Below are 27,652 nucleotides of genomic sequence, written 5' to 3' on the forward strand. Positions count from 1 at the left end.
CCAGTATACTGTACTACAGAGTTTTGCCAAGTTAACCTGAAACCAATCTGGCCTCCCAAGTAAGCCATGAACAAAGAAAGGCACCCAATATTCAGCTGATACTGACTCTGTAATATTAATACCATTTGTGTGGGGGAATTTTTTGATAGGATGGAAATGCAGTTGACAGTTGGGATCTATTATAATAACTTTCCTGCAGTCCAGCCTCTTATCCACAGCACTGCTGCAATCCTTCAGGAAAATACCTGCAGTTTCATGGACTTGCTACCAGGAGTCATATGGAAAGATAAATAATATAGTTTTCTTTCTTTCTTTCTTTCTTTCTTTCTTTCTTTCTTTCTTTCTTTCTTTCTTTCTTTCTTTCTTTCTTTCTTTCTTTCTTTCATGCCATCTTTCTTTTGTTTATTCATTAATACATTTGTCATTCATTTAGTCTTCCTTCCCTTTTTCCTTCCTCCCACACCTGCATCCTTTACAGTGCACTGCATCTTCCCCTCTGCCATTCTGTGTTTGTCCTGCTCCATCACCCTCTGTTGTGCAGATATATTCAGGTGTGGAGATCTCTGATCCATTCTTTCTCTTCTCTTCCATCTAGCACAAGTGATGGATAGAGTTTAGTCCTCTGCTTGAGATGGAGGTGATAATGTGTGTGTTCTTAATTGCTGAATATCCATTGAAGTGACTGTGGTGCTCTTAATATTTAATGCAGCAATTTTTCAAAAAAAAAAAAGCTCCCAGTGGCAATATCTCATCTTTTCATCCTCCGCTATAAATTCTACACTGAGATCTTAAAGCAAATTTACTTTACCTGTAGACAGTCCTTCATCATCCTTTTCCACTTTTCATGGAAAAGCAGGACGTCCACACACACACACACACACACACACACACACACACACACACACACACACACAGAGCTAAGGTCAATTACTGTCTCCTCTCTAGCCTGAAACCTTGAGATAAAGGCTATCATAAAGAACCTGTTTGATTTGCTGTGGGCTTTGGGACTTATTTTTGTTAAATTTATGACACCTCTGCATTACGAGTTAATTACCAACATATTTCTGAGTTAGAGGGGCCTAATGTGTCTTCTGGCTTATGTCCTAACATTATGAACAAATATGATCTGAGATACTGCCACTTTGCAGTCCATCAGTTAATGAGATTATATATATATGCAGAGGATTGGGCAGCTTGAAGTGTCCTCTGCTGTCTTTAGTGCTGTTCATATGGAATCATTACATACGGCTGACATTATAATATTGTATTTAAGCAGTTGATTCAAGTTATGATTTTCTTTTTCTTGTTCTTATGAGCCATAATAATGCAGCAATGTCATTTTATCAACCTAGACTCATTGGAAAAATGTGCCTGTGGTGATATTTCTGCAAATTGTATAATGTTGCTTCTTGCGCATTTTGCAACACTTTCGAGTGGCACTAAAATGGTGTTCAATTTTATATAGAACAGATTAATGTAAATCTGGCAACATTTTATTTTGTTAGTTATTGTATTTAGTGAAGCTGTTCAGAAATGTCTGGTAAGTGGCACTAAAAGGTTAATGCTCTCTAGCATTCGAAAATAACTTACTACATATATTAAACCTGACCATAAACCTAACCAATATAGTTAATCAAAGCAAACATGAGATAAAAATGCATTTGCCATACCAAATTCTGTACCAGGTGAGCTACAGAGTAAGTTTACTACATCAGAAAAGCCATTCATATGGAGCTTGTCACAGTGTGATACAAACATAAAAATGTATCAGTTGTACAAATGATGCACTATGGTAACTGTTTGGAAAAAAGTCTTTATTAATCAATAATTAAAATTTGTATTAAAAGGAATACAAATAGCTGGTGATTTACTGACACTATAATTTTCGTTTCAAATGCAAACTGCAGTCAGTTGTTTTGAAACAATGTAGTTAGAGGCACGGTTTTCCCGTAAGCCTATGTTGAATTTTATTCAAATGGTAACTTACAGTGACATAATCATAATTAATCATAATGAAAGTTGACTCTCTTTAAAGGGGCAGTGATACAATATGTTCAATGTTAAAATCCCAGTTTAATGTGCATAGATAACTTCACGTGAGACCTTTGTTGGTTAACTGTCTGAAGAGTGTAAACACTGCGACAAAAACATTGTTTCTGGCTCAGCCAATTGCATGCATTTTGGGGCGGGGCTGCCTTTTTGAAGTAATAATGATCTTTTCTAATAATAATGATCACCTTCCCTTTATGAAGCATGTCATCTTTATTTTGCTGATCACTGTAGTTTATTTTTTATGGTGTATTTTATGAATCTAGCTTTCATAAAGGAATCTCTTTTTAATAAGACATGGTAATGAGGCAGGAGAGAAAAGTAGAGGAGAGGAGATTTCTGTATCGGAACAGAGCAGGCACATAGCTATGCTTATATTGTCTTTCCCAGCACGTCAGGCGGTCACGGTGCAGAGATGGTGAATAATGCACAGGGGGCAGAGAGAGAGGGTGATGATAGACAAGTATGGAGAGAAAGAGAGAGAAACTTTGTTTTTTTTGTGATTTTGAAGTTGATTTGGTTTTGTGAGCCTGTGGCAGTGATTATATTTAAGTACCTGGAAACTCAAGAATAATATTCTAAACTTTCATTCTATTCCTTAAAGGTATAGTTCACCAACAATGAAAATCCTGTCATTATGTACTGCCTTATGTCATTCCAGACCGTCAGAATATCTTTTTCTTTTTGTTCTGCGGAAGAAAGAATGACATGAGGGTGAGTAAATGATGACAGTTTTCATTTATTCATCTCTGTAACTGTAAATAAAATAGAAAGTTTCTAGCTTGTGCCATTCAGAACTACACTGTTTCTTTAAAGGGATAGTTCACCCTAAAAAAACAATTCTGTAATTTACTGTTGCAGGTGTCTTTCATGCCATTGATCAGAAAAATTATATTTTGCAGTTATTTTGACTTGAAAAATGATATGATATGAAATGATAGAATTAAATATGCCCTTAAGAGTATGTCCATATCATATTACAGAAATTATTGTTCTGTAATGCATCCAAATCTAAAGTACACAAGCTTGTACCGTATTACAGAAACAGGTGTAGAAATGTCTTATTTCTTATGTCTTAAGACATTTCTACACCTGTTTCTGTAATACGGTACAAGCTTGTGTACTTTAGATTTGGATGCTCATAGTATTCCAGCAGGAGCAGTAAATCCTTCTTGTGCCATGTTTGAGGCCCCATCACACCCCATTTGCCAAACACAGAGTGTGCCCGCCCCCCTGAGCAACATCAGAATACATTGTATGTCTGCTCAAGTTTTTGATGGTTGATCACACCCTCAGATTGCCCTCTGGGAGATGTTCTCTGAATTCTAATACAGTTGGCATTCTGTATTTTACATTAGCTGCAGTAGTTCCCCTCTTGCTCTGTCATCACGATCGCTCATCAAACGTGACATTCTGACTGAACGTTCCGGGTTCAAAACAACCTAAGCTCTGTTGACAGCATCTGTAGCATGCCATAGACGATTAGCTCAGAGAATTATTGTGACGTGGCTTTGTTAGTAAAAATAAGCAGAAACACATCTACTGTACAGTAATGCACTTACAATGGAAGCCAATATAGGAGGCTTTTAAGACCGAATGCACAGAATGTGTTTTTGTTAAAGCACACATATTAACTCTTGCAACAATGGGTTGTTTGAGTTGTAAAGCGGTCTAAATCACTTTTCCTAGGTGGATAAATTGACAATTTCTGTGATTTTTCTTCATGTAAACAATGTTATGTTTGCGCATATCATTTGAAAGTTACTGAGTTTATTGACTTTACATGGTCATGGCGAGAGTTGAAATATTGGAAGTAACTTAAACAAGGTTAGATATTTTAAACGATTTAATTATTTTATCACATTAGTGTCATTTCAATATTTATAATAATTAAAAAAATTTTTTTTTTAATGTTTAAGACTTTCACTGCCATTCAAAAGTTTGGGACCAGTATTTAAAAACATTTTTTGGAAAGAAATTAATACTTTTGTACAGCAAGGATACCCTCATTTATTTCAAATACCAGTAACTCTTGCCCTGAGTAGCAGATATATCAGATATATTGTTTGTTGCATATTATTTGCTTTATTCTTTTGTTTCAGAGGTTTCTGGTAAGAGTTGGTGCTCGGTAATATCAGGTGACATTATTCAAAGATTAATTTTGAAGAAACTGTTGAATGAATGTTATTGTGAATTTGTTTGGACTTGAACAAAGACTTGGCTGGGTGAGAAACAGAGGGAGAAATTCTGAGTAAAGAGAAGGAGAAGAAAAACATCCAGCATAAATATTAATTTCTCTTTTGTTCAACAAAAACGACCCAATCGGCTCCTCAGCGGATTCCAATCCACCTCAAATAGTTTTGTTATTCATAACCTGCCTCCATATATTAACATAGAATAGTTCAAAATGAAATCACAGCAATCCCTCGGGATCATGGGAAATGTGGATTTACCACATTTGTTGATTTCTAACAGATTGGATTTAACTGGCATCTGTGGTCATAAATCAAACATTAACAATGAATAAATCAATATCTTTACTATAAAGGACAAATATAAAATGGTTTATTGTAAATACATCCAAAAGAGAGCAAGAAACCACAATACAAATGATCTGTGATGTAGTTTTTCTCCTAGTTGCACTGTTTTTTGAATGAAATTATTTTTTTCCCCCATACACTCTTAAAAATAAAGGTGCTTCACGATGTCATAGAAGAACCTTTTTGTCTAAATGGTTCCAGAAGAACCTTTAACATCTGAAGAACCTTTCTGTTTCACAAAAGGTTCTTTGTGGCGAAAGAAGGTTCTTCAGATTATAAAAAGGTAAGAAAGAGATGGTTCTTTAAAGAACCTTTGACTGAATGGTTCTTCATGGAACCAAAAATGGTTCTTCTATGGCATCGCTTGAAGAACCTTTTGAAGCACCTTTATTTTTAAGAGTGTAGTAGCTGTCAAGCTTTTGTTGTTTTTGTATTGCATATTAAAATAAAATGCTAGGAATTAAATAGATGACAGTATATCCAACAAGGAGGATTGTGAGTGTAATTGGTACAAATAGCCACAGATATCTGTCTTGCACAAGACTGCATCAGAGAGAAGGAAATAAATTAAGAATTTCCAATCATTTGGGAATGCAGCCACTGTTTCAGTGATGGAGATGAGGGCACAATGTGGTTTTCCTTAATTAATTTCAGTGTTTTATAGAGGGAAGACGAGGCAGTTTGCTTATTGGGAGAGTAGCGCCCACTGGGTACCAACATATGGAGGCTGCATTTGGCTTTGGGTGACGTTTAATGAACTTCTCATGATTATGAGTTCTGATACCAAAAATAGCCCCCAAAGGACCTGAAGGAGGCCCTTATCTACAGAAGAAGCAGACTTTGTGGTTTAGCTCTAGGTTGTGTCCCACTGTGATTCAGCCTTACAATGCCATGTTCACGTTTGCTTCTCTGACAGCCAGATGTTTTTTGAGACTGGAGTCATGTTTTCTTGTAGGCCTGGCCTTAGGGCATCTTTCCATTTTGATGGGCTCACGAACATAGAAGAATGAAAAAAACACACAAAAAGTATGGCATTGATTACTCGTCCATGAATAATGCAGCTTTGCTTGTCAGATGAAGGCTTTCAGTAATCTAAGGGTCATTATCAGTTGCTTTAAAATGAGCTTGTTTGCAGCATTTCTCTTCCCAAATAATTGTGGAAATTTAGGTCTCTAGTGTTGGACAATAAGCAATATCACATCTAATGGAAAAATAAATTGAGGATCTAGCCTATTTTTCAAATGTTTGAGGTCAGTATGATTTTTCAGTGTTTTTCAAAGAAGCCTCACATGGGTCACCAAGGCTGCATTTATTTGATCAAAAATTCTGCCAAAACAGTAATATTGTAAAGTATAATTACAATTTAAAATAACTAAATTTTAAAATGTAACTGGCAAAGCTGAATATTCAGCAGCCATTACTCCAGTCAATTAGTCATACTTATTGCTCAACAATAAGTCAATGTCCTTTTGGCCTAAAGCAGTGTTACTACCACAAAGTTTTCACTCATTCATCTTGAAAATCCAATTTTAATGCCTTGCAAAATTAAGCATTTGCTTTTCTGTGATTTATTCTACAAAAAGTCAAAGTCTTCTGATTTGTCACTGGCTAATTAGCTGTCTAAATTAACAAAAATAATTTGTTATAGTCTTAAAACCATCAGTAAGGATGTGTTAAACTGCATATCAATCAGTATTGTTTTGCATAATAAACTGTTGTTTTTCAGCAAATGAAGACTTTGGAAATGATATAGATGTATAAAAAACTGTGAATATATATATATGTGTGTGTGCGTGTGTGCGCACGTTTTTGTGACAAATGAGGACATACATTTGTATAATGACAAGGGTATGACATAGGTATTACAAGGAGAAAGTGACTTTTCAGGACATTACCCCATGTCCCCACTTTTCAAAACACATATAAATCACACAGAATGGAGTGTATTGAAAATCTGAAATAGCACAAAGTTTCCTGTAAGGGGTAGGTTTAGGTGTAGGGCAATAGCACATACAGTTTGTACAATATAAAAACCATTACGCCTATGGGATGTCCCCACTTTTCACAAAAACAAACCTGTGTGTGTGTGTGATACTAACCTTAGTCAACACCACTAGAAATGCTTTTAAAATGGAACTTTCAGTAACTCCATCAGATGTCATTTTTATTCAGTTAGATCAACTGTGAAATCACACACATGGGTTGTCGGTAGGCAGTGAAGGGTAAATCTGATTTGCACCTTTTAATCCAAATTTTTAGTCTTCTTTCTCTATATCTATCTCTCATTGTACTTCCTTTCCTCTCTGCATGACTATATTTGGACCCGTCAACCAGATGCACTGTGGGTTTGATGTGCCACATTCTAAAATGAGCCGTTAGCGAGCAGGTACATAAGCTGCCAATGACAATGTCAGATTCCCAGCATGCAAAAAACGAGGAATCATTAATAACCAGGCCAGGCAGTCTATGTGCTAGGGTGGTACACTCACCGCTGCACATTAAAAGAGTAACAATGATTTAATCATCAACTCTTCTGTGAATTTTTTCCAGGCAACCTGTCTTAAACGTAATGATCTCAGTTTGATGAAAGAACTGGAAGGAGACTTAAAAGAGAGACACAGACGAGCGCAGTGCAGCGTGGGGGGCTGGAAGTGGAGAGTTTTGCTGTGCTGTCAGAATATTTGTATTTATTTTTTTTGTCTAGGAAAGTGAAATGTATTCATGGAGGACGATGTTTCATAAGACATATCGTTTGGTGTTCTTTTTCTTTTTAATGGTGCGTTTTGTTCATGTGCTTGTTGTTGCCTGAACCGACCTTTCGTTTAAAGATCAACAGATCTGTGCAGGGATCAGAGAGTTAGTTCTTCAAATGACTGAGAGAGATGGTAGATGGGGGGCTTATCTTGGGGGAATGGCTGGTTGAAGAGCCATTTGAATGGAGAGCAGGAAAATAATGTGAATAAAGAGATTTGGAAGGAAAAAGCGAGCACAGCACTCTTCTTTAGAGCTGTCACCCTGTCTTGACGTGCATGGCTGCAGATAGCATGCTGACCAGAAGAGGCTGACAGGTGGAGCTGCCCCCCTCATTCAGGCTTCCAGAAACACCTCCGAAATACACAACGCTGGGCACAACCATTAAAGTGTGTCCAAAAACGACACAAGAGACAGAGTAGAGGGGGAAACAAAGAAATTGGAAAGTTTCCTTCACAGCAGACAGGTATAAATGGAATGCAGTGAAAATTAAATTACCGTTTGTTGTTGGCTTGTCAAACATTGCATAATGTGATTATTAATTCTCTATGCACTGTAAACGGTTTAAACACACTTCAGCTTGAAAACATTTAATTTTTGCCTTAAAGTTTTGAGTAAAATGAGTCGTATTCAAGTTACAACTTGCAGTGGCTCCAAAAGTGTTTGAAAACTTATAAATGTCTGAATGTCATTGCATTAGATTTAAAATATAAACTGCAAACTGAGTGAAATATATTTTTACAATAGCACAAGCATAATTTAGAATTTGAGGTTTGATGTTTTAAATGAGAAATATATTAATAAATATACAGTATACAGTATATATATTTACTTAAATGCACGGCCCCATGTTGCAAGGATCTGTACACAATTCCTGGAAGCTGAAAACATCCCAGTTCTTGCATGGCCAGCATACTCACCGGACATGTCACCCATTGAGCATGTTTGGGATGCTCTGGATCGGCGTATACGACAGGGTGTTCCAGTTCCTGCCAATATCCAGCAACTTCGCACAGCCATTGAAGAGGAGTGGACCAACATTCCACAGGCCACAATCAACAACCTGATCAACTCTATGCGAAGGAGATGTGTTGCACTACGTGAGGCAAATGGTGGTCACACCAGATACTGACTGGGTTTCTGGGTTACCGCATTTATTGTGTTACGTCTGCTCCTTCTGAAGCGCAAGTTATTTATTACATATGAAAATTATTATATTCAGTGGCTTCTCTTAGTTTTCTTAGAGATATTTAGTGCCAGTTTATCAGGAAGCGACGATTTTGTTCTCTTTGACTCGTTGGATGAAAACAGTGCTTTATTCGCAAATGTTTTATGCAATATTACAGTTTTGCGCATAAGTTAAATTCGCATCTTTGGATGGAAACATAGCTATTGTTTTATTGTTGACTATTTATGAAGTATTTCCCGAATTAAATATGATCATATTGCTTACTATATACTGAGTATACACTGTATACCGTCATCTTATTTTAAGTATTTGTTTAAGTTATGCAATTAACTTTTCAAATATTCATATTCTACATAGGGGGCAATCGTGGCCTAATGGTTAGAGAGTTAGACTTGTAACACAAAGGTTGTGGGTTTGATTCTTGGTACCGGCAGGAGTTGTAGGTGGGTGGAGTGAATGTACAGCGCTCTGTGCCAATACCACCTTCAATACCACGACTGAGGTGCCCTTGAGCAAGGCACCAAACCCCCCACTGCTCCCTGCGCCACAGCAAAAATGGCCGGTTGTGTTCACGGTGTGTGTGTGTGCACTTGGATGGGTGAAATGCAGAGCACAAATTCCGAGTACGGGACTCCATACTTGGCCTCACGTCTCACAAACAGTTCATATGTGACAGCCAAACACATCCATCTGAATGTCTATGGATGGTGCTTTAAAAAAGATGCGTTTAAAAATGCTAATTTTCTGAGAGTCTTTTTACTGGAGAGGGTTTTACCATGAATTTTCGACGAGAAAATGTAAATAAACTACTTGACCTAACTAATCAACTAGTTGACTATCTTGACCCATCCCTAGTCCAATCAAACGAGTTTAGTGTTCATTTGACACACTAGAAATGGAAGGTCAAGTTGAGCGCAGTGCATTCTGGGATACAGTATACTACACATTTGTGCTAAAATCATAGGTCAACGACGCATGAAAATTTGCATACTAAGAACAAAACACATGCTACTTTCTATAGAAATAGTACAAGTTGTGTCATAAGTTGATATGCAAATTTAATGCAGTTGAATGAACCATAAAGCATCAATGTTAATTATTCTTGCCATTCAGCAAGCGTATATTAGTGGATTACGCACACATGTGCATTAATATTTTAATGCTAATTATAATGTCTGTCTGCCTCTACATTAATAGAGGAATGAAATAGTGTGACACTCAATATGCATGAAAATGGGTTTAATAATGTGTTGTTTTGGATTTATTTTTATCTTTGCATTATAGTGGGTTAATATATGTATTTTCATTGTCATTATTATCTGCTATTACAGTTTTCTTGCAGTAATTTCAGTTGCTTATTTTCAGGCTTTTCATGAAGCCAAGGACAGAAAGCGTTTAAACAATTACCTTTGTGAGGAGACAACACTCAATGTTTTATATGACAATCAAGTGTTCATGCAGAACTGCATTGATTGTGATTGTACAGTTTCTTGGGCTGTAGAATTATACTTCTAAATTTTAGTTAAAATCCGTTCACACCTCCACAGTCCTCACACAAACACATTAGCGAACACCAGGCAAGCTCTTGTACATCCTTTTTGAAGTCTGCTCCAACCTTTTCTGATTCAAAAGCTCTCCAAGTCTTTTCACAATTGTCATCACCCCCCATCAGCCCCCTTCTACAACAGATTGCTTACATGCACTCCCAGTCTTTCCGTAATGTCCCGAAACCTCCTGTGGAGTTCATGAATATAAGCACTTTTTCCCTGCACTCTTATCCCAACTCCCACCGATCTGCTCTCCTCCTCGCCACCCGCCATTTGATATATCATGATCCTCATTGCGTGAAGTCATTACGGCAGGAAGTGGAGAGTGAGGCAGTTCACACTGTTTTGCTCTTGAAAGGTTTAAATGATTGGAATCCTGGAGTTTATGATTGAAAATTTTCTGAGAGTCTTTTTACTGGAGAGGGTTTTACCATGAATTTTCGACGAGAAAATGTAAATAAACTACTTGACCTAACTAATCAACTAGTTGACTATCTTGACCCATCCCTAGTCCAATCAAACGAGTTTAGTGTTCATTTGACACACTAGAAATGGAAGGTCAAGTTGAGCGCAGTGCATTCTGGGATACAGTATACTACACATTTGTGCTAAAATCATAGGTCAACGACGCATGAAAATTTGCATACTAAGAACAAAACACATGCTACTTTCTATAGAAATAGTACAAGTTGTGTCATAAGTTGATATGCAAATTTAATGCAGTTGAATGAACCATAAAGCATCAATGTTAATTATTCTTGCCATTCAGCAAGCGTATATTAGTGGATTACGCACACATGTGCATTAATATTTTAATGCTAATTATAATGTCTGTCTGCCTCTACATTAATAGAGGAATGAAATAGTGTGACACTCAATATGCATGAAAATGGGTTTAATAATGTGTTGTTTTGGATTTATTTTTATCTTTGCATTATAGTGGGTTAATATATGTATTTTCATTGTCATTATTATCTGCTATTACAGTTTTCTTGCAGTAATTTCAGTTGCTTATTTTCAGGCTTTTCATGAAGCCAAGGACAGAAAGCGTTTAAACAATTACCTTTGTGAGGAGACAACACTCAATGTTTTATATGACAATCAAGTGTTCATGCAGAACTGCATTGATTGTGATTGTACAGTTTCTTGGGCTGTAGAATTATACTTCTAAATTTTAGTTAAAATCCGTTCACACCTCCACAGTCCTCACACAAACACATTAGCGAACACCAGGCAAGCTCTTGTACATCCTTTTTGAAGTCTGCTCCAACCTTTTCTGATTCAAAAGCTCTCCCAAGTCTTTTCACAATTGTCATCACCCCCCATCAGCCCCCTTCTACAACAGATTGCTTACATGCACTCCCAGTCTTTCCGTAATGTCCCGAAACCTCCTGTGGAGTTCATGAATATAAGCACTTTTTCCCTGCACTCTTATCCCAACTCCCACCGATCTGCTCTCCTCCTCGCCACCCGCCATTTGATATATCATGATCCTCATTGCGTGAAGTCATTACGGCAGGAAGTGGAGAGTGAGGCAGTTCACACTGTTTTGCTCTTGAAAGGTTTAAATGATTGGAATCCTGGAGTTTATGATTGACAAGGGAAGAAGGAAGGGTGATTGCTTTTTTCCCTGTCCGGCGCCCAGTTGAAGGATAAACAATAACAAGAGAGACTTGGAGTCATCTTTTGGGAATGGATTGTGTGAGGGTATCTTATGGCTTTTTGTTTTATAACTCTGTCTTTTTTTCTGCAAAGATTTTCTTAAAAAATTTTTTTTGTTTATTTTTATTGAAACAATGCAGCAAGCGTCTCTCTGCTCTGTGTCCGTTTTTCAACTCATTTATGACCATCAAGTACCAGTGGATGAATGTTAAAATGGCTGTTTTGTGCTCTAAGGCAATTGTGGGAAATTATACTGAACATCTGAATAGAAAATCTTCAGATATTCAAAGTAAATATTTTATATTGACATCATTTTAAACTTTTATTGTCAATTTAAAATCTAAAAATGCTTTTTGAAATTTATTTAAAAGTTTTATTTCTAAGTAAGAAATAAGTCATTTTAGTATTTTATTTATTTATTTATTTATTATAGATTATTTTTTTTAAGTATTGCATTCTTCTGGGTCATCTAAATATATTTCTAAAAAAAATTTTGTCGTTGAATCAATGAAAAATGTTCATAGGGCAATTAAACATCTGAACTACAGGCCACAGTTCTGTCCTCTGATCAGATTGCAGTGATATCAATTTGGGTCATCTGAAGTATTGTGTTAAAAGTGACAAAATCAAACCAAATTTATCATCGCTTCCCATGGCAATGAGGAAACCTTAGAACAACAGAGAACATCACCTTAGCTCACACTGTCATCTTGTCTCTGGCCCTGTTCTAAATCGCACCCTAACCCCTCGCGGTCTTCCTCTGAGTCCACACTTTCGTGACGTAATGCCGCTTTGACTGTCGGGTAGAAGTCTGCTGCGGAGCTCGCCCCGGTGCGCGCTTGGCAGAAGTGCGCATCGAGGGCGCATAACGGCCGCAAAGGGGGCGCTCGCGAGCACGCTTTTGAATGTTGAAATGACGAATGGGACACCCTACGGTCTCGTGGACTTAACAGACACGCGCACGCGGCGGCCATTGTAAGTTCGCAAGACCGAAAGTGCACATGAAGTGTTGCATTTGGGACAGGGCCTCTTTCCTCTGTATTAAAAAAAATGAACCAACAAAACATGATAAAGAACTAGATTTTTTTTTTGTGCCAATGCAAAGACTGCTTCCCTTTCAGACCAACCGCTGTTCTCAATTTCTCTCAGTTAAGGCAGATTGAGCGTTTTCTCAGAACTTCAGCATTCTCTCTTTGTATTCAGCGTCTTCTTGTCTGTCAGTAAATCGTTTTCTTGACAAAGCAATCTCAGTTATTTAGACAGTGGTTTGGAAGGATTTGAAGAGGTTGTTTGTTTCATTCATACAGAGGGAGAAGTAAAGGACGAAGATAAGCAGGAGAGAACTATAGTGCTAGACCATAGTGGTATATATATACCTGATGATCATACCATGAGATTTTGATGTATAGCATGTGACTTAATGATATATACCAGGATATATATACTGTTGTTCAAAGGTTTGGGACTGGTAAGATTCAATGTTTGAAAGAAGTATCTTACAGTATGCTTGCCAAGACTGCATTTATCTGATCAAAAATAGTAAAAACTGTAATATTATTACAAATTAAAATAAACATTTTCTATTTGAATATATTTTAAAATGTAATTTATTCCTGTGATGCAGAGCTAAATTTTCAGCATCATTACTCCAGTCTTCAGTGTCACATGATCCTTCAGAAATAATTCTAATATGCTGATTTGCTCCTCAAGAAACATTTATTGTCAATGTTGAAAACAGCTGCTTAATAATTTTGTGGAAACTGTGATACACATTTTTCAAGATTCTTTGATGAATAGAAAGTTCAAAAGAACATTATTTATTTGAAATAGAAATCTTTAGTAACACTGAAAATGTTGATCCATTTAATGCATCCTTGCTGAATAAAGGTATTAATTTCTAATTAAAAAGCTGAGTTCAGAATGACCATAGTACCACTATGATAAATGTCCATAAACTACCACAGTACTCTTATTTTTTTAGGTAAGGTAGGTAGAAATGAGAGAGAGCAATAAAGGATGTAGTCAAGGGTTAATCATTAAGGTGGATGCCAAGCACTATAGAATAGACAGTATAGTGGCATGTGTGGCTGTTGGAGGTTATTGTGTACTACAGGATAAACCACAACAACAGCAAACCCACAAAGGGACGACCAGACAGACGGCAGTGTGGGCCTCACAGAGTATATTCCTTTTGATCTGCTGAGTCTCTCTCTTTCTCCATTTCCCATGTTCCACTTTCATTTTTTTCCCTTAAGGTCATCAGTGTGAAATCACAACCAAATTTATTTTGTTGCCTTTGAAACTCTTGCTGATGTTGCCAGCTGCTGCCGCTCGAAAGGAATAGTTCACACAAAAATGATGGAATCATTTACTCACCCTGTTCTCATTCCACCCCGCCTGTCTTTCTTTCTTCTGTAGAACACAAAAGTGTGATTAAAGAATGGCAAAATTAGAATTTTGGGTGATTTATCACTTTAAATACCCTCCCTTTTCTATGTCCGCACATTGAATATACTTTTAACAAGTGAAACTGCAACTCAGCACTTTAACGAAACATCCTTCCTGGTATCCTCATAAAAATCGAGTTTTCCACTTTAAAAATGTTACACTTTGCCACACAGTGACACTTGACCCTTTAGCATGCCCTTGGCTAAAATGCAGTAGCACAGTATAGCAGAACTTTGCTTTGCTGAGTGTTTTAGAGCTCAAAGCTGCAGTGAAGGTAAAAACTGCTTATGCTGAACCAAAGTGTAAGGAACTTCTATATGATGTCATTTGTCCTCAATGTTTGTGACTGCTGCAGCCGTGAGATATTCTATAGCTGGGAATGTAACCTGACACAAACGTCAAGTCCCAGCATGATACACAAACTCTTTCTTCACGCTGTGCAAAGTACAACAATTTCACTTTGATGCACGTCACCTAATTAAAAGGAGAAGATTTAAAGTTACATCCAGAGTTAAATGCTAAGTATTGTTTGCTGCAGCAAAAAAAACAAAAAAACAGACAGTAATTAAAAAACACTCTGGAGAGAAACGACCCAACATCTGTTCCCAGCTTTAATCTAATTGATTTGAGTTGTGTCACTGCATGGGGTGACTTGAGTCTTCGAGAGACTTTGGATATCAAATAGGGCTGGGTAAAAAATATCGATATCTCGATATTAATCGATTCTCTTTTTTACGGAACGATAACGATTATTAAATCCCAAGAATCGATTAGAGTAACCTGTTTTCAGTTAATGGACGGAACATTGAAGGGCACTTCCCATCCAATAAATCGCAATAAGCATTGTGCTTTGGTGCTTTTAATATGAAACAGTCTCAGGTTTCAATTTATGTCCATTGTATTGCAGTATTCAAACAATAAATGCCGTTTTGGCGCTGTTTAATGTGGAGTGACAGATCGCTGTAGCGCCTCAGATCAACAAACGCAGCAGCGCGAGGCGCACGTGAACTGATCATCTCCTCCACATTAATACCAGCTTCAACACAAAATAAACATGACTAAACATCCGAAGGTAAGTTAAAAGAAAGAGTACAACTTTACAATCCGTATCCTGTCTCATGTAATTGCTCAATCAGTGTTTCCTCCGCGCAAAGACGTCAATATAACGTCTTGTAAACAATGTCACGTAACGTCACATTTACCTCAGAAACAACATATTCGGTGACCATAAACTCATTAGTCAGATAGAAAAATAAACTGTAGAGAGGGGTATTTTGCTAAATATATGCACCACATAACATATTCATTATAATTTTTACTGTTCTAATGTTTAATTTATGTTTGAATAAATCCATAATTTTTTTATGACAGCCACCATTAAAATTTTTATATAAAAAAACGAATTGAAGTAGAAATATTATGTATTTGTAACTTTATTATTTTAAAAACTTCATTGTGTAATTTTAACAGTTGTATGCTATAGCTTACAAATCAGTCAGTTTTAACCTTCGATATTATAGTAATGTAGTACCAAATGACTCATGTATAGTTTACAGCATTATAGTTGAGAGATTATTTTTCCTTAAGAAAATTTGGCAAGTTGTACCTGATATAGTATATCCAAAATAATCGATATTGAATCGAATCGAAAGCTTGTGAATGAGAATCGAATCGAATCGAATCGTGAAATTTGTGTCAAAACCCAGCCCTAATATCGAATACTATAAATGCATGGCACACAATGCAAACTTCCTGTCAATGTCCAATATTCTTTAATTGTGTTATGTGCTGTGACCACGTTCTTTTTTGTAATGTCTTTGTTTCAAAACCTGTGAGCTGCCTAGCTAGACAGCATTTTAAGGCATTTTATGTGAACAGTACTTTGTGACCGATTTCATTGCACTTTTATAACTGAATTTTTTATTTATTTATTTACTTTTAAGTTTGTTCATATCAAAGCAGCAGTATATGTTGGCAGTATACGGCAAAGCAGATCACTGGTTTTTGGAGCAAAGTTTATACAGTATTTTGTGTCCATCTACACTCTCTTTTAAGCTTTGATGGGTTTTTCTTCAATTGGATGGAGATGTTTAAAAGTTTGGCCATGTTTTCATGTAGCCTATGTTGCCACTTTGGCCTACAAATCACCATTGGATGGAAGGTTTACTGAGTTTTGGAGACAAAGTGCAACCTTGCAGTAATATCTGAACATTTTCTCTGAAGAAAAGCACAAGACTCTTTAGAAGTGTAATACAGCTTCTGTCGGCCTGCTGTGTTTTATTGTTCTTGTTTATTTTATTTTATTTATTTTTTTTTGTGTAGTTTAGTTTATTATTTTATTTTATTATTAAATATCATTTTATTATATACATTATTTTATTTATTCATTCATTTGATCAATTTTATTATTTTTTTCTTTATTTTTTTGTTTTGTTTTTATCTGTATTTTTATGTTGTTTTCCATTTGTTCCATACAGCAGATTACTTGTTAAAATGCTTTATTTATTAAAAAAAATAAAAATGGGTCATCATGTAATTTTCAATGCTTGATTGCTGATATCGAGAAAGCAGAATGACTGTTGGCCGATATATGATACAATTTCGTTATGAGACACATTTTGTTTTCCACTGCTGTTCATTCCCTGCCTCTGTCTTTCCCTCGTCTGAATATCTCAGTTTAAAAAAAAACACGCAGCTGGGTATGGTGGACACCTATTGATATGTTTATTGCTTGCAGTTTCCCCTCTCGTTCCGGAGAGAGTGAGAGGGATGGTGGAGGTGTGATAAATGTTGCGGGGCGTTTGGGTCTGAAGTGATCGCGCCAAAGCAGCGCAGCAGTAGTACGGAAGATTGATTTCTCTTTTGCAATTCTCCCCAACGTCTGCGATTAATGACCCTGTACGCTCGCCATCCATCAGCATTTTCCCTTGCTACTACACCAGCCCTCATCCAGGCTCCAAAAGCCCACCTATGGCACCACGGCATACCCTGCGGCCGCGCATTAGCATGTTGCTAATGCTCTAACATATTCACCTCTTTCTGTCAGATTAATAATGCTACTGTTACCCTGCACCTGTCCAACAGGCAAATCCCCTACCCGTACAACACCTTCCCTCGATGGGGGGCTTCATGTTGGACACGGACCCTCAGTGGCCGAAAGCCAAAACATTGCTTGATCATACATATGTCTCTTCTTTTATAGCTATTCTAGTGAGGCTTAACCACGTACAGTAGGATTTACAGTCTTAAATCCGCTTAGGTGACACTTTTAGATGGGATGCAACATAGATTAGCTATAATCTGACCTACAGGAGCAAAGGATTTGGGGTTTTGTGACATTTGTTGTTATTTTTCAATTTGCTCAACTAAGAGTTTAGCATCAGTGCAAATCTTCTGCAGAGAACCTGAAATGAGGCATCGGCTTCATGTTTACATTTAGGTACAGACAACAAAGCAGTTATGGATCTGTCTGGTTTACTTGATCTTCAACAGAATGCAGTTGAATAAGCAATGCTTCAAACTTTGTAAGTCTAAAATTCCCATGTGTAGGAGCCACTGATGACTGAACCATTGAAGCTGAAAAACGCTTATGTCTGTCCTAGATGTGACACAGTTCTCACAATGCTCAAATTGCTCTGCACCCAGAAACTCTCAGAACTTTGAGAACGAAAGTGCCCTAAGAGGGCTGCAACGATGTAAACTATCTTAAGACATTAAAACTCCCTTTCACATGCAGCTCCCTCAAGATTCATCCAAGGCCAAAGTCAAAAACCAGTTGCCTGGCTCTTTTATAATTTTCGTCTAATCTAGAGGAATTAGTGTGAGAGATTGTGTCCAACAACCCCACTGGATCCACTGGCAAATCTCTGATACTGTTTGTTTCACTGTTCGATATTGTTCTAGGATTTATACAACAATTTCAAGTGTATACAACAGAGGATAGTTGTAATACTTAGTTGTAGCATTTATTTATTTATTGAAAATTCTTGCAATTTTGATTACAAAAGTGGTGATCTGCTAAAAAAATAAAAAATTCAAAGATCTTTGACATCATTTAGAGAGCAGGTTGTCCAAAAATAATGCTGAAATATAAGGGATGCTTAATGCTGTAAGTAATAATGTACTGTACAGTGAGACAATCATTATTGAAGGTTGTTTTATTTTTAATTATTAAAAAATATATATTAGTTGAAATTATTTTGTGAAAAGAATTGTATAGAAATATTTGACTGCAAAATGCAACAACTGACCAATCAGAATCAAGTATTTCACAGAACCATGTGATAATATTATTTAATGAGTTTAGATTGCTTTATAATTTTTAAATATATTCCATCCAAATTTTTGCTGTCAGTTTTATTCAGCAGGTTAAATTGACCAAAATCAACAGTGAAGTCTTTTATATTGTCAAATTTTTATTCATCAAAGAATCCTGGGAAAAATCAAATGTATCACAGTTTCCACAAAAATATTAAGCAGCACAACTGTTTTTAACATTGATGATAATAAGAAATGTTTCTTGAGCTGCGAATCAGCATAGAATGATTTCTGAAGGATCATGTGACACTGGAGTAATGATGCTGAAAATTCAGCTTGGCAGAACAGGAATAAATTACATTTTTAAATGTATTAAAATCGAAAACAGTTCTTTTTAATTTATAATGATATTTCACAATATTACTGTTCCTTTTATATTATTATTATTACTGTTTACTGTAATTTTGATTAAAAAAAATGCAGCCTTGGTGAACAGAAGAACACTCTTATCTCTTTTGATAATTTTTTCTAATATGACTCATGACAAATTGACAATGTAATGAAAATTTCCCATCATTTTTATCGCTGACCTTCCCTTCCTTTCTGTTTCTCCCCACAGATCCAGTCAACGGTCCCCAGAACGTGAACGTGGTGGACATCCGCGCCCGTCAGCTGACCCTGCAGTGGGAGACCTTCGGATATGCAGTGACACGCTGCCACAGTTTCAACCTGACCGTACAGTACCAGTATGTGTTCAACCAGCAGGAGTTTGCCGCTGAGGAGCTGATACCGACCTCCTCTCATTATACTCTGAGGGGACTCAGGCCTTTCGTGACAGTCAAACTACGGCTGGTGCTGGCCAACCCTGAGGGCAGCAAGGAGAGCGAGGAGATCGTCAAGCAGACGGAGGAAGATGGTGAGTGGGATTAAGATGGTGGAATGGGATAGATGTTGTAAATTGTGAAACCTTTCATTTTTACTGGCTTTAATTAAGGGGGGTCAGAACCCTCAAACTAAGGATTCGTCGATCCAGCACTCAGTATTAGTATCTGGTTTTTTTTTTTTTTTGTCTGATCATGTAACGTCCATCCCTACTCCAAACTTTTCCATAGTTTGCACCCTGACTTCTCCTTCTTATCATGAGATTACTTCACTAAATACTGTGTCTGAACAGTAATCACATTATGATGATCACTTATGACTTTATTTCTGAAACCCATCATCCTTAAGCAGATGGACAACACAAGATGCCAAACTGTCCATCCGGTTGTAAATTCAATAGATCACTCATTCTCCAGAACATGATTTCACTCTTATATTCTTTTCTGTAAATGTTACAAAAATTCATAGTAAGGCAAGGCAAGTATATTTATGTAACACACAGTAGTAATTCAAAGTGCTTTACAAAAAAATATATATTTAAAAAATTGTAATCATAAATTTCATAAATACTATAAAAGTAAGAAGTAAAAAATTGAAGAAAAGAGAATAAGCTAAAATGCAATAAGATTCTACATTAAAATGGATGAATAATTTGAATAATATGAGTGTTTTATATACTGCATGCAAAAAAATTAATTGTGTTGTTTTCTGTGTTAAACTTGAGTTCACAGATGAGCAATTTTGTATTCTTCTGTAATTTAATTCATTTTGTTTATTTACAAATAAAAGAAATGCACTAATGCTTGTTTACATGGTCCGCGTGGTTCACTTCATATAAAAGAAGTTATAAAAGAAGACCTGACAGAACATTACCATGGCTACTCAACAATAAATGATCAAATAAAGAAATGGACATGTAATATGTGGACATTATTTTATCTTCTGATAAGAATGAGACCATGGAGTGCTATAAGAGACATGAAACTAGCACAGTATAGGAAATTGATTGCTAGGCACAACAATTATACAGTTTAGAGGTCATTATTCAAACAATATTTGATTATCCAATCAGAATCAAGTAGTCCAGAGAGCCATGTTAACATTTGTTAATCTTTTTTTTCCCACTGTACACTCTTTCTCTCCCTTTATTTATCTGCATGGTTTCATTTGCAACCAGTGTTATATTGCATACATTTTTCTATTTGTATACTGACAGCAAAACTCTCATAACAGCTATATTTGAAATTGAATATCTATTGTTATATTCTTTAATACCTAAGTGCTGGTTAGGCTTATTAGAAAACTTCCTGGATAAGAGTTATAATTGTGAGCATTATAAATACTTTGATTGTATTCTTCTTGAATTGATATCTTTTTACTTGTAGGTTGTTTGAGGAACATTTTAAATGGTGCTTTGTACAGAAATCATTAACACTTGTTCTTTCATTGAATCTCACTAGACATTTGAATTAAACAAGAACAGAAGTAATGACTACTAATCTTCACTGGAAGAATTGCACGTGTACAGAAAGATTGGAGGTTAATGTTTCTGTTCAATGTTGCTAATATTCAGCATCAGGGACTCTGCTATTAGCTAATGTTGACAGCTGTAGATTTGGCAAATTAGTTTGACAACATGCATGGCCCTTATTCTCAAATACGAAAATGAGAATAGTTCAATGATCTCAGCCCATTATTTCAATTATCCAGCATTTTAATTAATGACTCTTACCTCTGGTTCTTGAAAGCTGAAGGGCCTTTGGTTTAGTTTTTTAAGTCTTTGTCTCAGAGCACTTTCCAGCTGAATGCATTTCTGAAGCTTTTCAGAGGGCAGCGGTGGAAATTCAGTGATTTCATTTCGGGAAATGCTATTCAATAGTGATCATTTACAACCTCTTACTTTTGCACTGTGGTCAAAAATAAACAGTGTAGATTTCCAAAAATAGTTTAAAAGCCGGTAAATTCTGTTCTTGGTTTAATTTTTATAGCCTAAGGGATTCTTACTGCCTCCATTTAAAATGTTCCTCAAACAACCTTCAAGCAAAAAGATATCAATTCAAGTAGAAGAAAATCAATGTATTTTAGTGCTCACAATTATATCTCTTACCCACAGAGTTTTCTAATTAGGCTAAACCAGCACTTAGATATTAAAGAAAAAAGAGAGAGAGAAAAAGAGTGTACAGTGAGAACAAAACAAAAAAAGATTAACAAATGTTAACATGGCTCTCCAATCGGAATACTTGATTCCGATTGGATAATCAAATAGTGTTTGTATAATGACCACTAAACTGTATAATTATTGTGCCTAGCAATCAATTTCCTATACTATACATTTATTGTTGAGTAGCCATGGTAATGTTCTGTCAGGTCTTCTTTTATAACTTCTTTTATATGAAATGAACCACGAGGCAAGTGATCTGTATTCCCTCTTAATGTACATTATATTTTGTACTTAAAGTTGGTGCAATTGTTATCAGTTGATTTAGTTCGGGAAAGTTAATTCTGCTAGTAAAGGAAACCAGTGTACTTTTTAAATGAACCCATATTTAATTAAAACCCGTGTACACATTAAATTGTTGTTCAGTAATAGTTCAACTTTATAAAAATCATCATTGTTATACTTTTGTAAAATATTTTGAAAGTATTTTAATAATGCATCCTCTCATATCTCAGAAGTTTTAATGCTCATAGCGAAAGTGTTTGCATTGTAAGACATTAGATTGTCTTGTGTATTTGAGAATCACTACAGTTCTGTACAGAAGTCAGATCCACTCAGAGAAGTAAATGGAAACAGAATTCTTTAGACTGTAGTACTGCTCTGCTCTTCCCGATAGAAAAACAACAAAGATGATGAAAGCCGTCCTCCTTTAATCCATCTGTTCCATTGATGTGTTGCAGTTAAAAGGAAATCCCAACGTAGAGCATGTTAAAGCTTCACAGTCTGTGAAAAGACACAGTGTTTCTCAGACCGAGAGAAGGTTTGCAAGCGGCGCTTAATTCAAAAATTTCCCAGTGGGAAGCGCTCAGACTCCGTTTACAATTAATTTCTCCCAGCTTGTTTTTAATGCTGAGCAATAAAACCGTATGAAAATAAAGGCTATTGTCAAGCCTTAGATTATTAGATTATAGCGTATAATTCAAGCGTTCGTTTTTCATTTTCATGTTCTGATGAATCTGTTTTGATCTGGATAGAACTCTTTTGGTTATTCAGTATCTGCTCTTGTCTGCCCCACTGATGTTTTTCCTTTTTTGTGTGTTTTTTGCATATGAAAACCTATAATTGCTGTCCTTTGTGTTAGCAAATTGATGGACAGCTGCAACATATCAATAGTGAAGCAAATTTCTCTCTCTGTGTAACCTTATATGGGGATAATTGCAGGAGGGTGAAATTAACATGAGGACGGCAGACAGTTTTTTACCTTATTAGGTCAACAACAACACCGACCCTGTACTTACGGAAACCTGCTTGCCTGTAAACAAGAGTGAATATGTTGTTCGTGATTTATTCAGAGACGGAAAATAATCAGACGATAATAATTACGCAACCTATTAAAAGTTATTTGTATCTGAGAGGGACAAGCATAAAGGGGAAAACTTTAATGAAACATCACTCATAGTCTCCACACGAGAAGCTAATCAGCTGGATTAATACGTAAAGCAACATTTCTCGCACATGCAGGGTTGTATAGAGGAAACGATAGTGGACGGAGGATGGGAGCTAATTATATTTCAGTGCAACCGTGATTTAATGTGCTTGTTGGCTAATGCCCAATCAAGCAATTTGAAGAATTGTTGAAAATATAATTTAACTGCCCTCACTTTGCAGTACAATATCTGACATCAGCACCTTGGTGAGAGAGCGTTATTCACCTTGTCTTTGATTAGCTCAATTATTTTCCCATTGACTATTCAGCGTTTAAAAGCAAATAAGGGCAAATAACTCAACCTCGCTACCTTTTAAAGATGAATTTATTCGTATACTTCAGATTAATAATCTGAAATAATGAAATGAGATACAACTCCATTCAGTTCCACATACATTTCCAAAATACAAACACAACGCCAATGGCAAATGATCTGTATTCACTCTAAATTAGATTATATTCATATCCATTTTCTCTTACAACATAAAGTTTGGTGCAGTTGTTCTCATACATTAGTTCAGAAAATTATTTCTATTAATAAAGCAAACCAGTGTACTTTCTAAGTGAATCAGTATTTAACTGAAACTCATGTGCACGTTAAATTGTTGTTCAGTAATGGTGAAACTTTGGAAGAAAATGTCATTATTGCACAAATCATAATTGTATGGACATTGGCTAGACATGATTTTAATGTTTTAATAATGCATCCTCTCAGATCTCAGCAGCTGTAAAGCTCCCAGTAAAAGTGTGTTATTTTAAGATAAGCTGATTAGCTCAAACCATTTCACATTAAAGAATACATTCCAAAAACTATTTAGCTTTTAATAGTGTTTTATGGCAAATATCTCAACCTTTCTACCTTTTGAAGATGAACTTAGTCGTATGCAATATAAACAAACAGAAAAGATGAGATGAGATCATCTCTTTTTTTCTCATTAATTGGAAGAAACAATTAAACGTCTCATAACTTAATATTTTGAACTATTACAGAATTAAGAGAACAAAAAAAAAAGAACTTACAAACAGTATTATATGCATAGACATATTTATATACACATCCAAATAAAATAAGTTAAAGCAAACCAGTGTAAAAATAAAAAAGTAAAAATTAATTAAAGTTCTTGTACACATGACATTGTTGTTCAGTAATTAATCATAATTGTGTGGACATTGACTAGAAATTATTTGTGTGCTTTATTAATGAATCTTCTCAAATCTCAGGACAGTGAAGGTGTTTGTGTTTTAAGTTATTAGATCGGCTTAAATATTTTCCCATTGAAAAATAGATGCTTAAGACTATTCAGCGTTTAATAATAAATGAAGGCAAATATCTCAACCTCTCAACATTTTGAAGATGAGCCAGTTACATGCAAAAGAAATAAACAGAAATTAGATTAAATCTGTTCAAGGAGGAAAAAGAAACATTCTCTTTTGTTAAATAAATGAGATTCTCAAAATAAAAATACAGCTAGATTAGCTTTTCCTCAATGAAATAGTTCATGGATTAGGTTTGTGGGTTGTGTCTGTGTTAATGAAATGTTGCATGAACAGTAGATGTTGTTATTCTTTTCTTCGCCGTTCAAGACGACCACCAGCTAATCTGTTTGTGCCCAAGCTTCCTCTCCCGCTTGCCCCGTTACGGCCCTGCCACGCTCATCTCTTTAATCTGCCCTCCCAATTAGCCTCGACTTAGTGCGAAGCAAACAGCAGTGCTAGGGCTGCTAAGTTGGACTAAACGTCCTTTTAGCTAAGTCATTAGCTCTCTTTGCGCACACTGTCAGGAACAGTCTGACTCATTAGTGTGTCATCGCAAACAGTCATGTCAGAGACGCTAACCAAGACTGAGAAATGAAAGACAACTAGCCTCAAGTTAACATACTGTATGTGCTATTGCTAAACCGGACCAAATTAGCACATTTGCATGCTAATTTATGAAATTGTCAAGTCATAGCATCTCTGAAAATGCTATGTTGGCATATGAGAGCAGGATGAAGCTGTGTATGGATAATGACATCTTGAAAACAGGTTTTTAGGGTGTTAATGATGTTCTAGCAAGAGTATATTTGGAAAACTTGCAATGTGTGCCAGAGGGGACGTGCGCACAAAAATATGCAAACAGACACACGCATATGTGCGCAGTGGTACTCGTAGCACTTGTTAACACCTCTCGATACCGAAGGGTAGCAAAGCTGTTACAATTCACACTTCGAACATTGCAGCTGAGGTGTGTTTGACATAGTTTTGCTTCTTTAGTCAGCCAGTCTCTGCTCGCCTCACTTTACCTTCTACCCAGCAACACAAGCCATTTCTGTCACCCTACGTCATCTCAAAACAATCACGTTTTATGTCAAGGTATTAATGCAGTGGTACAGTATTTGAATTATAGATGTTGACTAAACATGTTTTTGAGTTGCTAAATGAGTTTGAATGTGTGTTTGTGTTACTATACTAGTTCCTGGCCCCATTCCTATGGAGTCCATTCAGACAGGCCCATACGAGGAGAAGATCTTCATGCAGTGGAAGGCCCCGAATGAAACTAATGGAGTCATTACACTCTATGAGGTGAGAAAATGCTAAATGTATATATTTTTTATTTATATTTTATGTATTTATAATGTATATAAATATAATATTATCAGGGTTTCTGTAGGTCTTAGAAAGGTCTTAATTTGCCCTTCCACACATTAAGGCCTTAAAAAGTCTTAAATCAAAACAGAAAGTCTTAAATTCATAAAGTCATGGCATTAAATGGTGCATGCATTGCAAAAAATGAATATCTTCCTCAGTATTTTCAACACAAATGTGACCCTGGAGCACAAAAGCAGTCTTAAGTCGCTGGGGTATATTTGTAGCAATAGCTAAAAAAAAATTGGATGGGTCAAAATGATTGATTTTTCTTTTATGCCAAAAATCATTAGGATATTAAGTAAAGATCATGTTCCATGAAAATATTTTGTAAATTTCCTACTGTTAATATATTAAAACTTAATTTTTGATTAGTAATATGCATTGCTAAAGACTTCATTTAGACAACTTTAAAGGCGATTTTCTTAATATTTAGTTTTTTTTTCACCCTCAGATTCCAGATTTTCAAATAGTTGTAGCTCGGACAAATATTGTCCTGTCCTAACAAACCATACATCAATGGAAAGCTTATTTATTCAGATGATGTATAAATCTCAATTTCGAAAAATTGACCCTTATGACTGGTTTTGTGGTCCAGGGTCACAAATATTCAAACATCCTTAAATCAAGATGTCTCAAGATTTACTTGAGATGCTAAAGGAAAACGAAGTCTTAAAAAACTGAACAAAATTATGTCAGTTATGCTTTAAACAACAACAAATATCTGTCGATGGGGTACTTGTTTTAATTAAGTTTAATCCAGTTGATTGGCAGATATTCGGTCTTGTTTTAATCATGCAGTCACTTCATTCTGATCAATTCCACAGAAAACAAGACTCCTTATCTTATGTCATTTGCTTCTCAAGTAAACATATCTTGATTTAAGAATCTTTAGACATACTGTATGTGCAGGAAAACAAGATTTCCAGATTCCAGTGGTTGGGACCAGAGGTATTAATTGTTATACTATCTTTGCTACAATTAATAAAAAAATTATGTAGATAGGTTGGAAGTTGCATTTGCATGCTTGGGACTGAAATGTTGCTGTTGCTGATGTGTGTATGTGTGTGTCTCAAAACTATATATCAATGTAAATTTATGTGGTAAAATTAGGTGGCAGGATACTAATTTGGTAAAAAATATTGCACAAAAATAAGTGATTTTTCTGTTGCAGGAAATGTTGTTTGACAGCCCGGATCTCTCTCAAATTAATGATTTGTTAGTCAATGCATAGAATATCCACATTACAAGCAAGGAAATGAAGTCACGGCATGACAAAAACAAATTACATACAGATTTTACTTTAATGTGTCTGTTTGAGTGGGCTGGAGGCACAAAAGAGCCTCACTATCTCTTTGATTTGATGAGGAAGACAAACCATGTGCAAGACATTCTACATATCCAGGTACATCATTAAAACGGGGTTACAGCGTGTGCCATCTTGGTGATAAGAAGATTGACAGAATATACTAAATGTATCGAGCGGACACAATGCAGTCCAATTTGGCCGGATAATTGCTATAATAGCCCTCATTGATTTAATTAGAAGCGTCCAATAGAATTATCCAAGAGATCTGAGCAGCCGTATGCCTCCTCTCCTCGCTTTCAGTGATTCAGACAAATTAGACATAGGACAAAGAGCTCGGAAGCAGGAAAAGGCAGGTGCAGAGATGAATGCAGTGGAAGGGTCACAAAAGGATATGGTTTTGTTCGTGGCAAGCAAGTTTCTTGATTCAAAGCTTTAGGAAAGTTTGGAGACTCATGGAAATAAAATAGGACTGCAACAACCTGCAATAATAACATTAAAAGTTGATAGTGGGTTTTTTTTCTTCATTTTGTTTTTGAGAGTGTGAAAGGTTATTTGCAATATGCTGTATAAGATCAAATTAATAGTTTAAACATGTTTTTAATGTTATATTGTATACTGTATATGTATCATCACATACAATGCTGCATATACAGTATGTAATGCTTTTATTGCTATGTATGTTATTTTACATGCATAAAATTGTGTTTATATATAAACCATATTAAAAACTATATATATATATATATATA

General features: G+C 35.8%; 1 protein-coding gene across 1 annotated transcript in view; it reads left to right on the plus strand.

Moving 5' to 3' along the window:
- LOC107554159 (receptor-type tyrosine-protein phosphatase T-like) overlaps nt 1–27,652 on the plus strand; it is a 157,988-nt gene that overhangs the window by 9,912 nt on the left and 120,424 nt on the right. Inside the window, exons 3-4 of the mRNA XM_016236584.1 lie at nt 19,063–19,359; nt 25,422–25,531. Coding sequence (XP_016092070.1) covers nt 19,063–19,359; nt 25,422–25,531 — 407 coding nt within the window. The remainder of the gene's footprint in view (nt 1–19,062; nt 19,360–25,421; nt 25,532–27,652) is intronic.

Source organism: Sinocyclocheilus grahami, unplaced genomic scaffold (assembly GCF_001515645.1).
Source record: "Sinocyclocheilus grahami isolate Dianchi unplaced genomic scaffold, SAMN03320097.WGS_v1.1 scaffold493.1, whole genome shotgun sequence".
Classification (NCBI taxonomy): Eukaryota; Metazoa; Chordata; class Actinopteri; order Cypriniformes; family Cyprinidae; genus Sinocyclocheilus; species Sinocyclocheilus grahami.